Source organism: Anas platyrhynchos, chromosome 3 (genome assembly GCF_047663525.1).
Source record: "Anas platyrhynchos isolate ZD024472 breed Pekin duck chromosome 3, IASCAAS_PekinDuck_T2T, whole genome shotgun sequence".
Lineage (NCBI taxonomy): Eukaryota > Metazoa > Chordata > Aves > Anseriformes > Anatidae > Anas > Anas platyrhynchos.
In genome coordinates, this window is record NC_092589.1 from 46,038,698 (window position 1) to 46,056,049 (window position 17,352).

The following is a 17,352-nucleotide window of genomic DNA, read 5'->3' on the forward strand; positions in this document are numbered from 1 at the left end:
GAGTTACTTATGTTCCCACATATGAGACTTAAACCGGACTAAGTATTGTATAGGCCTGATGTATATAACCCATTCTACCAGGGTGGCTTTCCCCTTAGAGATGTTAAAAAGCAGATGAACTGCTTGAGAAAAACATCAGTTCACCTGGCTTTCCTTTGTTGTTCTAAAGAAAGGATTAAGCATCTGGAGTTGTGTGGGTGGCTTTGCAGTGGACAATGTATGGTTTTCTTCAGTTACCATAAATCTATCAACAGAATATTATCTCCTCAGTTATTATCTCTGCACTGCATTAAGACTGAGAATTATCAATTCTGTAAGAGGGAAGCCATGTAAATAAGGCCTTCTAAATAACGAAAAGAAAGCCACATTCCACTGAGAGTCTTCTAAAAATAGCTGGGGCTTGAAAGTTCAAAATGAAAGGCTAGAAGAGAGACAAGCCTGGGGAGGTCTTAATAAAGACATACTAGGAACTTTGGAAATATGTGGGTAAATTGCATTAACTCTACTAGACTATAATCTGGGTGACCAGATTTATTCAGATGTATAAATTTTCTGAAGGAACATTAAGCTATCTTATGCCTTTTGATCAGGACTGCTGCTAACTTCACAGAGGTGATTACATGAATACTATAAGCATTCTCTGACATTGTAACACCAAATGTCATTTCAAGTAAAGAAAGGTTAAGTGTATTGCGGGTTTCATACTTTTTTTTTTTTTTTTTTTTAATATTCATCAGGGAAAAGATAGTGTTATATCCTGACAAAGGTTCTGCATGTCCATTAAATGACCAGACATGTCCTTCCAGAATGATTAAGAATTTTTTAGCAGCAGGACTTTAGAATTGATTGAATATTCTGTTTGAGAGCCTCTAAATTGTAGATGTGTTTATTGTCTTTCATGAGTTCCAGATGAAATCTTTTCAGATCACAAGTAGAAGGGTGTCTCCTAACTAGCTAAGATCCTTGGAAAACTCATCACAAAATCTAAAAGACTGACCAGGATCTTTCAGGCTCCAGGTTTAGCAGTAAAGATTCTGGAATCACAATTCAGGTGAAATCCTACTGAAGAGAATGTATAGCATGGGCAGGAACAGAGAAAAGAAACTTTTTAATTTTTATTTTTGTATTTTTATTTTATTTTTTTAAGCAATGAGCTTAGGACATCAGATTCTAAGAGGGAAAGAGGATATCTAATGAGTAGAGACATCAGATTCTAGAGGGAAAGAGTAGATCTAATGAGTAGAAAACTTACATGGTTGAACTTCAGAGTAAAAGATGAATTGTCAGACAATTTTAAAATACTTTTTCCTGGCAAGTCTGCAAAAACAGAAAGAATGTTGTAGTGCCCAACAGTACAGTCAATTATGTGCTGTGTTAAATCACAGCGCATAATTGCCAATCAGTGATAGCCTCTTGTAGAGGTTGTAGGGGGAAAAAATGACTTCAGGAATAAATCAAGTTTCATCATGTAAAGTGCAGCTATCTCTGTCATTTCAGAATCTCTGTATTGGCCCTTGAAGACAATAAAACAAACAAACATGCAATAATGACGACAGCAAAAATACCCTGTCTCAAAAATGTTCTGTCCTGGTGTGTGTGAAATGCTCAGAGCTGCTAAAAACTTTTGATGATTTCACCCACAGAGACTGCTCCATGTGAAAGAACTGAAGAAGCCTACATTTGGATCTGCCACCCTTCAGATTCACAACAGGAATTTCCATATTCAAAATTGTACCACATTTCTGCTATGTTGCGCCTTTTTCTGGTTCTAATTCCTGTGAAAGAAACATTCTAGGACACATTATGTTTCCTTTGAAATGCTTGTTGTTACAGGCTAAACAAATTGCTTTTGGTCATAGAAGTTCTATCCTCCCGACACTGCAAAAATTCTGTCATGTACACTATGCCTTTTTCTTGGAGTTTTCTATTTTTATGGTTTGCAATATATATGCAAGATACCAGAAATCACTAAAGTACAACTGGTATTTTTAAATGCTGCACATGTTGTGTAGGTTTATCTTGCAAGTAGCTGGCAAAGAACAGAAGAGTGAACATGTATCTTCTCTAATGAGATATTATATTTAATTTTAAAATGTTCTTTGGAAAATGGTGTTTGTATCAAATATTTGTAACTGAGTATTTTGCAGGTTTGAAGTCAGAGCCTTTTGACAAATTTTACCTGTGGGTGTGTTCCACGTGAAAGATGCCATGGAGGACAGTGAGCACAGCTTCCTTGTTCATCAGACCTGGTTTCATCACAGGTCCCACTTATAGGTCCTTGCTTCTCTGCCTACCTGTGTGTGTATCAGCATCTCTCAAAGAACAATACACTGAAGTACCTTAGACTGCTTTGTTCATACATACATGTCACTTTGGGGGATGAACTGACTAGCAGTTAGTTCATCTGAGGCAACTGAAGCCTGAAATCTAAATAAAAAGAGAGTGCTGCACAGCTCTGCCAATAGGATCATATGCCTTGATGCTTCTCTGTAAAACTATGCATTTGATTCCCAGCTGTTTGCATTATTAATGTCTATGCTAGGGAGCTTTTTAAACAATGCTGGGGAAATTGCCTGTGGCAGGGGAAGTGTGAGCCCATCTAAACTAGCTGTATGACCCACGGCTTAGGAGAGCACTTTTAGAAATATGTGGACCATGGCCATGGTCCAGTAACATCAAAAGCTTCAAAATTTGCCTTGCCCATCTATGAAGCAAAAACGTGTGTAATTGAGATAGCTGGGTCTTGAGAATTCCTTCTGAGAAAGATCTGCAGATGGTACAGTTACCCGGAGTACAGGAATCCCTAGAGAAAGGCTAACGTGTTTGGCTGTCTTTGTTACACAGAAACAAAACAAAACAACAATAAAAAAAAAAGGAAAAAAAAAAGCCTTTTTGGCAGGAGAGAGAGTAAATATGTCATTGGGTAAGAATCCTGCAGCTGGCTAACACTGTAGCTGAGAAAGTTAATTACATACAAGAAGATGTCAGGATATAGCTCAGACAACAAGCGGGACTGGAGCAGAGGTTTGGACATGGCAGTCAGCATTCCCTCGGCAAAGATGTGCTGAGCTTGCATGCACAGCCTGGGCAAATGTCCTGGCTGGAGGAATCCAGCCTGTGGCATGTGGGCATGGAGTCTGTGGGCATGTGCACAGAGCAGTTGTGGCTATTTAGAGACCTGACATGTGCCAAATGAAAGAGGTTGGATCTGGCATTTGGCATTAAGGCTAGCTCTGCTTTTAGTCATTCTAAAGTGCAAACAAATACTCAGATACTCAATATTGAAGCGTCCAAAAGTGCAGGACTGCAAAACTGAAATATTGCTTTTTTTTTTTTTTCTTTTCTTTCTATTTTTAGAAGAGAGGATATGCTTTCCTCCTGGCACTACAGCATGGCTAAAATCAAGAAAGATCTAAGTAAATCATTCTGTATGAGGGTGGGCTTCAGCTCCAGCTTTGTTCAGGTGTCAGTACGTGAACTGGTGTCTGAGGACTCACTGACACACTGAATAATAAAGTCAAGGGGGCCAATATCGCCCCATTGATTTGGCACTACTGCAGGTACTTCGCAATGGTCAGCTGAATATCTGTAGACTCCATCAATATCCATACACCTGCATATGCATGGGCATTTAATGCTCCCAGGTATGCTGTCTGGCTTCCAGTGGCTGCTCCAGTAAGGTCCTTGCAGGTCCTGTGATGTATTTGCCAACCCCATGTAGATCCCTTGAATGCCACAGGACATATCGAATGAAAAAGCCTTTCTGTGGCAGCAGAAGAAAACCTTATTGATTGTATTGACTAGACCACTGTTGACTATATCTAAACACAACAAGGAGTAGAACATGTTGAGTAGATGTAGAAAACAGTAGACAGCTATTAACTAAAACATTCTTGTGCTGTCTTTGGATGCTAGTTTGGTTAGCACCCACCTCACTTCAGAAAGCAGTGTGCTGAACAGGATGTATTAGGAAAGTGCTTAAGTAAGGGCTAAATATTAAGAGCTAAGACTCACTGGTACTTCTGATACCCAGCAGGCCCATCCTGTGGTAGCTTCTGTACTATAAAGCAAGGAATTTTATTATTTCAGTGCATTTTCTCCTTCCTTGAAGAACTGTGAAGTTTGTCCCTTACGAGCTGCCTTTTTTCCCTCCTTCCTTCCCTTAATCAACTTCTAAATTTCTAGCTGGGCAAAGACATTATTTATGACAAAACAAAGCCACAGTTAAAAAAAAAAAAAAAAAAAAAAAAAAAAAAGACAAACATATGGCTAAGCATTTTAACCTTAGCTAAACACTGTAAATTTGTTAGGAGGCAAAGAACAAATATTTATGTTTGCTTCTGCTTGTTGCTGTCACGGAATTTGGTAGGCTGAGTGGGACGTGGCACAGCAACAGCACGGAAGAGCTGTGGTGTAGTGTGGCTGGAGCAGGTCCCATTAAAGGAACGAAAAGGTCCAGCTGCTTGTCCAATCCAGCCTGACACTGAAATTTAGTCCTTCCTTACCTTACTATAGCCCTGCACTGAGGTCTATAGTCAGAAGTCCACGATCAAACCAGTAAATAATGATTTGTTTTCCTTGTACATGGATCTTTTTGTACTTGTAAATCATAAATGCTCTTCTCCTCATACACTTGCTTTCCACATATGCCCAACTTGGATACCACTACTCTTGACCTTGGCTTTGTCCAATTTGGATCTGTATTTTAAATGGTATTTAAGATCTACATCTTAGGGAAAACTAGAATGTGTCTCCTACCGTAAAGCAACGTATAGTGAAGAGATACCTGAACTAACAATGACCAGATAAGATTTCCAGATGAAGCAGAATAGCATGGTGCCAATTTTTCAGTTCATGGTTGTCTGCTAAGGGGAGTTCTAGCAACAGAAATGCAGGTTTCCCAACCTTTAAATTAGTATTTCAGAAACTGAAGAGTAAATGTTCATAACTTGTATGAGAGATTATTTGGATTCAAATGGCTCATATTCTCTCTGTAATGCTTTTAGTGTATTTACCTGAAAAGATTTTAAAATTGACAATAAAGATACTAAATTAAATCCTGTCAGTACTAAAGCTAATGACAACCTCTTCTTGACTTTTCCCAGGGACAGAATTTCACTCATTATAACAAGTTTGTTTTATTCCTGTCTTGCTGGCAAAAGTGGTATCCCATTATGACCCAGTTAGCATATTTTTCCATCTCTAGAACAGAGAATCTTTCTGTGAAGTTGTTCTGGGAGGAGCCATTCTAGGACCACCTCTCCCTTGTGTCTGGAACAAAGGCTTGGGATGCTCATCTGGTACCACCAGTATGATGAAGCCCTTATGCGTGGTCCAGATCCAAGCTACGTGGTGCTTAAGGAGAAGAGATGTGCCAGACTGAGGAGTAAGTGGGCTTGGTGCCATGTCTGATACCGTTTCCTCTTCATGGAAATTAGTGTGAAAAATCTATGTACGTAGCTGTTCTGAATAGCCAGATGATATTTTTATTCCTCTTTCTGTTCTTGTGGTTAACACTCATTGCTGACTTGTTTCTCAAGTGGAAAAGCTCCACATCAAGCTTTGATGGTATTATGGGTCTTTCTGCTGCCATGCACTGTGCAGGAGTTGGCAAGAAAGGTCAAATCTCCTGTCTGCTGGCTCATATCCCACAGCTGCAGGAAGTCTCAAATTTTTTACACAGAAAGAATTTCTGACTCCAAAATGATTTCCAGGAGCTCTCCAGTATGGGAACTTTCTAGAGGACAGAAATCAAAGCAGGAACAACAGAAAGAGCTGCACTACATATGGTCACAATCTATATTCTAAGAGAAAAACAAGTTATTTTCTTCTCCAGTACCAGATACAGTAATTTTGAGGGTACAAATTTTACCCTGCTTTACAAAACAGAGACCAGGAATCACTTTCTTGGAGAAATAAGCAGAAAAGTGTTGTGAAAAGCATAGTATTTATTTATTTATTTATTTTCAGAGCATGTTAACTACTCATACAGCTTGACTTTTGTTTTTCAGAGAAAGAGATCCTTGTTCATATGCACCATGACGATCCATTTCAGAGCCTGGATTTGAAGTTAAGCATCTGATATACAGCTAGTACTACAGATTTGTAGCACTCATTTTACTGGCCTGTTTGGGTCCCCTGGAGGAATGGGATGATTATCACCCTGGAAGGTTCTTCAGGCACCAGAGGCACAGCAGCAAGCCCCAGAGAAACTGTTTGTTGTTGTTGTTTTTCTTTATTTTTTTTCTTTATTTCCTTTTTTCTTCTGTTCAGTCATTTTTTTTGAAGGTTTTCTTTTGAAGTTCATCATGTCATTCATCTTCTTCCTATGTATCCAAAAAGAGACAGAAATTATATCCAAATGATATTCTGTCCTGTGCAGACAGAAGAGACATGACAGAGATTTTTCTTTCACAAATAGAGCTGAGCTTTTAATCCAGGTATGCTGCAATATTTTAGGATGAAAGGTAGAGAAGTAAGAAGCAAAGAATACTTAGAATACAGAAATATTTTTCCCTGCTAATTGTATTTTCTTGCTGCTTTATGTTTGAAAGCCAAAAAATGTGATAAGAAAAAATACAAGCAAAAGCCAAATGCTATCTGTCCTAATTAAACAAGCTGCCAAAAAAATACAAATGAATACCCCCAAAAATCCATACGCTGCATTGCCAATATCCAAAAACAATATTTTACCTCATGTTTCCATAATTTCCCTTTACAACTGAAAACTGTGTTTGGGAACACACCAATTTCTATTGTTCCTTGCATAGCATTTATCAAATGTCTCTCTACACTGCAGTCATTCCTGTGTTTGAACCTCACGTAGACATGGCTCTAAGATTTCAGTGAGCTAACCTGGGTACTGCTCACAACAGAGATGTGATACCACAGAACTCAGCTTGGGCATGCCTACCACGTCTCTAGGTTTTCCCAGGTACATATATTTTTCACCTTGGATTTTTCTAAAGGTGCGGTTTGAGGAAAGGTAATACATGTCTAGGCTGACTGGTAGCTTATGTAGGGCAGATGATTTTATCAGACATGTGGAGACATTTATCAGTTCATGTGGAGACACTAGATGTACTATTAGTCATACGTTCAAGACTCCAGGCAACTGCATGCACTATGGTGGCCCTACACAGCCAGCCCAGCACTGTGCGACTGCCCAGGTACCAGGAAACATTGGCTAAACTCCTTGAACATCTTCTGCTCATGTGGCCTGCACATGCATCTGAAGTTATATGCCTCCTGTGCACATCAGATTTACTACTTGTGCACAGAAAAAAACAAACAAACAAACAAAAAAACTGTGTTGTAAATCTGATTCTCATGGATGGGTTGCTTTATTTGTCTGCTCACAGTTTACTGTATTTTGATAAAGTAACATGACTTTGGACTGCCATATAAGTCTATCTGCTTATGATGCAGAGGGCTTCATGCATAATTCACCGGGCATGAGAAACGGGGCAATTGCCTCTTTTCTGACAATGAACAGAGAGCTGAGGGAGACGTCCAGAGTCCAAGCTGCAAAAGCGGGGGCACAGCAGGCAGCAAGTCTGCAGCACTGCCAAAGCCCACAGTATTCCTTGGGGCAGCTGCATGCCAGCTTGCATGAGGGAGCCCACCCAGAACTCCCAGGGAGCTCCTGCAAAAGTTGTGGCAATGGAAGAAGCTATGGAAAGTTGCTGGACTGGATAGCAAAGCTGATGGAAAGGAATCATGCTGCGAAAATATGCTGGGTTAGAGGAGGGCTTTGTTTTCAAACATTTGATTTTAATCTGTTTCACTCAGTAGATTTAAGTGCTTTATTTTTGAAAAGATTTCTTTTTTTTCATTCTAGAGACTGCAAATACTTTTGGTGGCTTTGGTATGCTAAGCTTACAGAGAAGGTGGGACAATTGTCCTTGAAGTTCTGGACTCATACTGCTGTCTGTGAAACAGTCCACTTTTATCAACATACTTCTGTGTAAGTGCATTTGTGGCAATGCAAAGCTAGGACTCCAAAGCCTGCCCAAGTAGTGAATTTTGGTGAACTTGTTAATTTGGTGAACTGTTTGCATAAATGTTAAATTTTCTGCACTAGTCTCTATTGTGAACAATTTCAACATTTGTCCCATACTCCAAAATTTATAATTATCTCTGTGTGCTGTTCCGGCCTAAATACATTTTTCTATTGACATGGTCCAAAAATGTAATATTCACCATAAAATTTGTCATCCGTAATGTTCTGGACTATATTGATCTGATCCTATTCCTTTATTTCTTTGCTCTCCGTTTTTCAGGCATACATTCATGTATCTCAGGTCTTTGCTTACATCCAAATTTCAGTAGCTTCCTATGTACTTTTCTGATACTCTCTGATATTATTATTACCTGCATTTTAACACAGGCAATTCAGTGATTTAATTAAATGAATTTTCACTTCACTGCAATAATCTATGCTAATGACTGCTTATGGATTCTGATTCCTTAGAAGAAAAAAAATAACAGAAATGTTCTCTGCAAACAGGCCTGATTTATAGTGTTCCAAATGGAGAAGCTCAAATAGATAACTAGATTTGGAAACCTATTATAGCAATTCATACTTAACGTAAATCTGAACTTTACTGCTTCTTTACAATGTGACAAACCAGGACCAGACCGTTGTATTTTCCTATTTTATGATGCAGGAACTTATATAACCATTAATTATAACATAAGGTTTTATAATCATTAATTCTATTAAATTAACTTCAAAACAGCATCTGTTAGGGGAAATGATTCATATTTTACTCAGTTCTAACCCTACAGAATAATGAATGCAGCAGTCATAAGTTTTAGTTTCATGTGCCATGTGATGTGCAAATCTGGAAAAATATTTTACATTAAGCCAAAAATTTTAAGAATAATGGACATATTACATCTATACCAATGCCTTACTTTTTATTGGCAGCATACATGCCAGAGGCAAACTAACTTTCATGTTAGTCCATGTGAGCTGTAAACAGCAACTGATAGTAAGTTAATGAGATTTCTCTTTTCTATAGGATTTTCTTTGAGAAGGGCATATTCTTAAAGAGGAAATGAAATAAAACTGTAGAAAATGGATCAGAAACAAAAAGCAAGGAAAATAAACCATTGCAGTAGAACATTAATTGCTAGTGCAGCTGTTTACAAAACCTCTCCTTATTGTTGTTGGGAGAACACTGGTCAATATCAGATGCAGGAATTATAAATAAAACCTTTGAATAGCATTATCACTGTCAGCTGTTGACAATCTGTATTAGTCAGTAATTGCTACATTCATGGTTCACATAGGCATGCTCACTTCAGCTGTTCTCAGCTGGGAAATTTCCTGCTGCAAGCAGGGTGTCTTTTCTTTTCATATTGATCAACTCCTAAGGGAGATTTGTATCTCCTTTTGGTTATTTGTCCAAAATGCAAGCAGAAAAGTTATATTCTTTCAATAGTTGAAGTTGAAACTCTCTCTCTATTTAATATGTTAAATTTATTCAGGAAGTCCTTTTGTCTTAAAATATGATCTTAAATATAAAGGAGTTTTCAACTTTTTTTTTTTTTTTTCCCCAAAAAAATCTTCTGATGCTTTGCTCTGTGATATCTCACAGACGGCTTGGCTTAGAAATATGACTGTATTTTACTCTCCTTGGTTGAGTTACAACATGAACAAATGAGATTAGAGATGGCTTCGTTGTTCAGTTAATTGTTTGGAATTCAAAACTTTTTAGAAGAACTTGAAGTCTTGACATTTCATGGACAGAAAAGCACTCTAAGAAACCCAGGGTAAATCCTGTAAGGGCTCTGTAGTGTTGACAAAGGAGGATTTTACATGCTTGGGATAAATGTATGTGGGAATTCTTTCCAGATATTTAACAGACTGAAAGGTGAGCTAAATGAAAGCAGTGCTGTTGCATTGTTTTTGCTCCTTGTTGCTCTTTCCTTGGCAACTTCTCTGCACTCATTATTATCAGATAAAACAGTGTATTGTAAACCAAATCATATGTTCTCTGGAATAAATCTTTTTAATGTTAAAGTCTCCTCAGGGCCTAAGTGATAACTCCGGATGTTGACTCATTTGATAAATGGTATCTCATGATGGTGACTGCAGCCCCAGAAACTGACAGCTGAAGTTATGTTCTATCCTTCTAGGTCCTGCTCTATGATGCATAGAAGCAGACTACTAATAAGGCCCTGCTCAGGCAAGGCAAAGGGTGTTTTCCAGCATGTCATCTTGTTCAAGGTTATGTCTCCTGGTACAGGTGCTACGACAGCAGCGCAGGTGTGTCCTGCCTGGTCCTGCCTGGTCCTCCAGGTAAAAGCCAGTGTACCATCTTTGAAGTCAGAGCGCCTCTGCCTAAGTGCTGCTTCTTGCCTACATGAGGCAGGTTGTGGCTATTTCTGTCAGACTACAATCCATACAGCAAGTCAGTTGCTGCTTCACACCTATGGCCTTGTTGTGCTCCATGAGTCCCCAGCGTGGGTGGGCAGTATAATGTTATATAATATAAATAAATAAATATATATAAAAAATATTATTTGGGTCAGAATCATAAGAAAGAGAAGGAAGAGAGACAGAACATACTGTAGCTGCTCAGTAGTCCTTACATTGGCCACAGCATGCATAACCATTGGCCAGTCAACTGCTGCTAAACAAATGCATTACGGCAAACCACAGATTGCAGTTTTTCATTTCCCAGCATCAAATATTTGAAATATTCAATTGCTTCTGAAATCTATTTCAAATGTATTCAGTGATGGCCCACCAACTCAAAAATTTTGCAGATAGATGGACATAGTCAGACACATGAATAATCAGCAGACTAAATAAATAGATAATAATAAAAAAGTAGGTTTTCTGTATGGATCTTACTGATTTGAAGTCTCTTTGTAAACAATTCTTTGTAAACAATTCCACAGAGAGCCTCAGTTTTGTAAACACCTCTATACTTCACAATGTTTGCTCTGGTTGGTAGCAGTCTGTATGCATACATCTGAGTTGGCATAATCCACTTGTAGGATATTTCAGCATTTTCCACATGGAGTTGAAATCTATCCACAGTCCAATATGAAAACATTAATTTACCTATAGTTCCATTTCCAAGGATCGCTTTTGGAAGGGTGAATTTAGTGGCCGATTACCAAAATCAGGTGTTCAGCTGTGTGTCATTCTCTTTGTAGTAGCCCATTGCGATATTTTTTGAGGCCAAATTGAAGGACAACAGGGAATATTTGTCTGAGTAGCTGTTAATTTTCAGTATGCTTTTTACTTAAAAAACATTTAAGAAACTGCATTTTGTTCAGGCACAATATTAAGGGGGATTACCTGGCCTCTTTCTTAATTACTGTAACTCTGAATAACATGAGATCGAAATGAATCTTGATTTTCACATTCATCTAAGAAGACGGGGAGAGCTAAAGGGTTATGTCATCTACAGGTTAAAAAGGGAGATTTGGACCTTATTTCTGCAGCTGTTAATTCTTAGTTTAGCTGCTGCCCACCATGTACTTCTGGAGATTATTGGGATTTGTTATTGCTATGTTAATTCATCTTTATTAACTGTCAGGTTATTTTGAGGGATTTCCAAAACATACACATGTATGCATGCACACCATTTAGTATATTTAGACTGTACCATAAATTAAAAAGAACCAAGGACATGGGAACTCGTTCATCTATATTGGTTAAATATTGGAAAAATCCTTGTTATGGATTGATTCAGTGGAATTAACCATCTCCCAATAACTCCCAGACACGGTTCAGGACCTGGCGATGAGTTGGACATGCACTGTTCCCACTGATTACTTTGGATGCCACTGCTTTATTTGGGATGATAAGATAGTTTAGCAATATGGATGTGGGCCACTCCATATCAGTTGTCATGGTGCCAGAGAATAGCATATTTAATTTATTAGCATAGATGTAGCCTCAGTGTCCAGTGCAGCAGATATGCCACACATCTGCTGGAGCTGCAGAGTGATCTGAGCAGAGTGCTCAGTCAGTCTTGCATAGCCTCGATACATGCAATTAGTGTGCATGAATACTGATTATGCATCTGCTGTATCCAGGATACACATGGACCATGTGCTTTTGCTGAGCAGATGCAGAGTGTGCAGATTTGTTACACAAGCTGCATAGGTGTAGTAAGATGTACCCACACATAACACTTATATGACTGGTTTGAAATGTACTATAAGCATAGATTCTTTGCATGTGTGCTGTGTCTCAAGGAGCCAAATGTCTACTATTCCCCAGCAAAAGGCCAAATTTATGAATTTCATGTTTGTTTTACCCAGTCAATAGCATCTCTAGGTGGAAACAGAACTGTGATAAATGCAAGTTTTTGATGCCACCACACAGTGAGGGAGGTTCAGGTGTCTTTGCTTCCCTCCTGATCTATTGATACCTCAGAATCATAGAAATGAGAGAAAATGGATATGCCAGGAGACTTGAGACAATCGTGACAGTTGGTAGTCCAGGCCTGTTAGTGGGAATTTACTGAGATTTCAGAGACCTTATGCAAAATATATGGTACTCATATATGGTACCTTTTTCTCATTAGGAAACCTAATCAGATGCAGCATAACTGTGACACAGTTCATAACTAAACTCACTAAATGTCTCTTAGATTAAATTTCCTAAAATACTGAAAGGAACTAGACTCCTGATTCCCATTTAAAACCACTGGAAAAATGACAAGCATTTAACTTACCTCAAGAAGAAAATGCAATAATCTTAGCTTTTTATAGCCTTGTATACGATGTTTTATAGTTGCAAACACAGTATCATTTCACTGCATAGATCCTGTGTATTCTGTGAAGACCATAAACTGCTATCTAGTATAGTATTTCTTAGCTGTTTGTTTCTTTTGTCACAAACATTTATGGGAAACACAACATACAGAGTGTAATGGTAAGAGTACTGGAAAAAAGTTGTCACAATAGTTGCTGCCAAATGCTTTCTTTGAAAACAATCTGCTGCAAACTTAATGAGATTTACTGCATTTAAAATGAATTTAAAAGCCTTTAGCATTTTACTCCTAGCTAATTTTGTATAAAATGATAAACCTACTAATTGCTGTAAGAATACAGCTAGAAAGAAGTCCCTGAAAAAAATATATATTTTTTTAAACTACAAACCTTTAATTGTAAATGATGTGCCCAGCAGAAGTTCAGTCACAATCTCAGCCTCATTAACAGAGGACTTCATTACATTTATGTTACATAAGAGCCTTCCCTCTGTCTTCCTAGATATTTTTGTTTTGTTTTGTTTTTGAGGATTCTTTTGCACATGTGTGTATCCATCTGCCCAACCACATCCTAAGGGACCCAGAGAGTGAGAGAATGAGAGACTGTTTTATGTCTGTGTAAGCAGTTGTTCCACATCTACTTTTCTCTGCACCACACTGTAACTAAAAACCTATTCATTTAAGTTTTGAAGTATATATTTCAAGCCACATTCATTAGGAATGAATCTCCTTGCCTTTTCTTTACCACATTCTTGCAGGGCTCTTGAAGCCTGAGCACTGAGTTCAGGCTTGGCAAGTCCCCACCCCCCTCTAAGGTCCGGGTTCAAGCTGTATTTGGGTTCTTTTCTGCTGATGACTGCAAATTCAGCAGTGAAGTTCAAGAGAGGATAGATGAGCCCTAACACTGCTTAGGCCAGGATCCATTTCAGAGCTGAAAGGTGACAAAAAGTGCAAAAGTGAATTTGGTCCAGGAAGGTTTTAAACAGCAAGCCATAAATTATCCCTTTACCCCCCTTTTTTCCATTCCTTCCCCCTTCTAAGAGAAGGCATTTCCAGTAAAAGCTAAAATTGTCTCAGAAATTGGCTCCATTCTTTTCAACACTCTGAAAGCTTTGCTGCTGAGAAGGACCCCTAGTGTTTTTGCCAGGTTTCTTCTCTTTCTGGCTTATGTATGTATATGTATTTCCTACATACATAAATAATATCACACACATTATATGTATGTATAGAGTGCAGTGTCAAGTTTTCCACCCATATGTCTTGAAGTGTGCACCTAATCTATGCTTGGGTTTGCAGGGCTGGCTGTTTCCAAAGGCATACTGCACCGTGGGGAAAGCTGACTTTTATAGCCTAGTAATGACTGTAGACATACTGATCAGGAATACATGGTTACTTGGCATACCACTCAAATAGCAAAGGGCTTTCTGTCCATGTGACATGCCAACTCCCAAGGACGATCACCCAGGGCTCAAACTACTTATGATCTCTAAAGAAAGATATATCGGAAAGGATCATATACATATTCTGCCCAGTGATATAGGGAATACAGAGAATAATACAATGAAACTTGATTAAGTGCATTATTGAGAGGTGGAGAAAATAAAAACATATTGGGGACGAGGCAATTATAGACTGAAGGAGAAGGGAATGGAAAATAGGCATACCTTAACCAGCCTTTTTTTTCAGAAATCCAATCAACCTTTCTCCACAGTAGCATTTAACCTCTATCCAGAGAAAAAGCTAAAGAAAGCTGTTTCAGTAAAGGAAGGGGGGTTGGAAGAGTTTGATTGTGGACTCAGAAAAGAGAGTGAAGAGTTGGAAAAAAATGGAAGAAATCTACAGAAAAGAGAAAGAGAGGGGAGAAAGATATGTATAAAGTGACTACCTTTTGCTGTTACTCTCTGGCATCCTTTTTCTAGTAATTTTTAAAAGAAGACAGGTAACATAAATCAGCAAAAAACTCTGTGAACTATGTGAACTATGGTTTTAACGACAAGAAGGTACAGTGGTCCAATGATGGGCTGGTAATTCACCCAAGCACACAGAGGCGTGGGGGCTAAGCGCTGCACCTCCTCCCCCACACACACACCCCAAGACACTAGCAGGGGCTGCACCCTTCCCTTACCTCCCTGGGGCCTGGGGCCTGGTCTACAAATCTCCAGCAGAGGAAGAAGCAAACTGGCTCAGTGGGCTGCTGAGTGCTGGCCTGCAACTGAGCCATGGGATGTCCAGAGTGCCCCCGTCACCTTTCTGAGAGGGTGTCTGCAGGACTAATAGCCTGTGACATCCACTTATATATATATATATATATATATATATATACACACACACATATATATATACGTATATATATATATATATATATATATATGTACATATATATATACACGTATATATATACATACACGTATATATATATGTGTATATATTCATGGTCAAGACATTTGGCTAAATCAGATTTAGATGTGGATTTTTATCTGGTATTTCGTATAGGCACAGCACTAACTGGGCAAGAATTATTCAGAGTACTTAAATGTGCCTTATACATTTTTTTTTTGTCTGTTTGTTTTGTTTTGTTTTTGACCTGAGAAAACATGACTTACTTGAAACAGAAACATGCAGAAAGGTTAATTTTGACACTCAGTATATATTACAAGCTGTCAGACTATTTTGACCTTTTTAAAGAATATGTTCTAATGTTCCAATTCAAAATGTTTTTGTATAATAATGTAGTCTGAAAACACTTAGAAAGGTTGACATTCAGATATAAATGTATGAAAATTAGCCAAAGAAAATAAAATAAAATAGCTCACCAAATCTAATTCAGACATTTGGTTCATATAAATTTCTAATATTATGTTGTCTTCTGCCTGTGTACTACTCCCATTATCTTTCCCCTCTCCTTGCTTTGCTTTTGAGTGGCCATGATTAATGGCTTTCATCCTTAAGACGCTTTCATATGTAGCTCATCTCTAGATGAGGACTTTTTCTCTAATATTTTGATATTAGTTTTTCTTTGTTGTTTGTTTTTCATGAAAAATCTATTTTCTAATCATGATCAGTACCTGCTTCTAAAATTTAACCTCAACTAAAATATAATACTTAAATTTTCAAGGTAAATTTTCAACTTTTTTCATGTTGGGAATTTGAGAAGTTTGATATCTTTTTCATTAACTGTGCTAGGTTTGTCTCTTTTAGCAGGTTAACAGTAAAAAAAAGAAAAAAAAAAAAGAGATACACACAATTAACTGATTTGCAGTTAATTTTCCCCAGTAAATATATATTACCCACATTTTACACATTTTAGAAGTTATTTTCTTGGCCCTTTTATTTTTTTTAATTTTTATTTTTTATTTTTTAAGATGCCTTAGCACTCATTACATAAATTAGCATGCAAAGGAATAATTAACTCATACCCAGTATAAAAGAACTTAATTGCACAACAGAAAAGTTTTGTTTTTCATTATCCTGATAGACAACACACTCCTGCAACACAGCAAGTTAATATCTACCCTATTTTTCTTCCTAAATCCGTATACATAAAATAGATGTTGGCAGTTTCATTAGAGCTATTTAAAGAAATTTTACTATTTTATCTTGTATATGATCTGTAAGCCATGCTGCTGGAAAAGTAAGCACATAATAAAAAACAATAAGACAAGATAGTGACAATACCTCAACTCTTTATGGATATATTGCAACTCTTTCTACAATTAAGATGGCTCACTAATGGTACAAGCAATCCCTAGCTTTGTTTCTCTGAAAATTCTTCATCTCTCTCCCTGGCTCTGTAAGCTCTAGAACCATTAAATAAATACATAAATAAATCCCTTCTATCTGAGATTTTTTCTCTTCTGACCATGACAGTTGCACACACTACAGGATTAAGGGAGAACATAAGAAACAAACAGACAAACAAAAAATAAAAAATCTTCTGGCTGTTAAGAAAAACAAACAAGAAGGAATCACACATCTAACTACGTATGGCATATGTACTAAATATTTCTATATCCTGTTGACAGGAGATGGCAAAAACACTTACATCTCTTTGGTAATTAACTCATTTATGACTTATTGAGAACAAAGTAAATGGAGTGCCTGTAATTTTCATGACTGCAGCGTGTGAGTGAGCCAGGTTTCCTCATGAGATAAGCAAGTTTTGTAATCTGCAAGACAAAACCGAACTGGTGATAGTTTGTTTTATTATTCCATTAAGCATACTACCCCGGAAACTGAATACTGCAGCTGGGAGATGCAACATCTATTGAATAACAATGCAAACACTGGGCCACGTTCAGAGATTCACCAGAACCATGAAGAGTTTGGAACCTCTGAAGACTTGAACCAAGATGGTCCAGAATTAGAAAGAAGGACAAGTGCCCTTCACCACAGAAACACCCTGGAGATACTGATAAAGCTTAAAGTTTATCTTTAGGGGGATGTGTCACACATTTATTTGTTTTCACTTTTAGACAGTGTTTTCTATCTAGATAAATGATTGACTTTGGCATTTTTTGGACAAGCACTTAGGTTAGAAGCAAGAAAATTAACACTCACAGCTGGTCTAGCTGGAAGCCTGCATCTTCTTTTACCAGAATGGCTGATGTTT

General features: G+C 37.7%; 1 protein-coding gene across 1 annotated transcript in view; it reads left to right on the forward strand.

The window, feature by feature from the left end:
- The window catches only part of LOC106017302 (uncharacterized), a 31,032-nt gene extending 15,058 nt beyond the window's left edge, over window positions 1-15,974 (forward strand). Inside the window, exons 3-4 of the mRNA XM_072035805.1 lie at window positions 1,644-7,966; window positions 10,147-15,974. Coding sequence (XP_071891906.1) covers window positions 7,386-7,966; window positions 10,147-10,513 — 948 coding nt within the window. The 5' untranslated portion in view covers window positions 1,644-7,385 and the 3' untranslated portion in view covers window positions 10,514-15,974. The remainder of the gene's footprint in view (window positions 1-1,643; window positions 7,967-10,146) is intronic.
- Window positions 15,975-17,352: the final 1,378 nt, after the last annotated feature.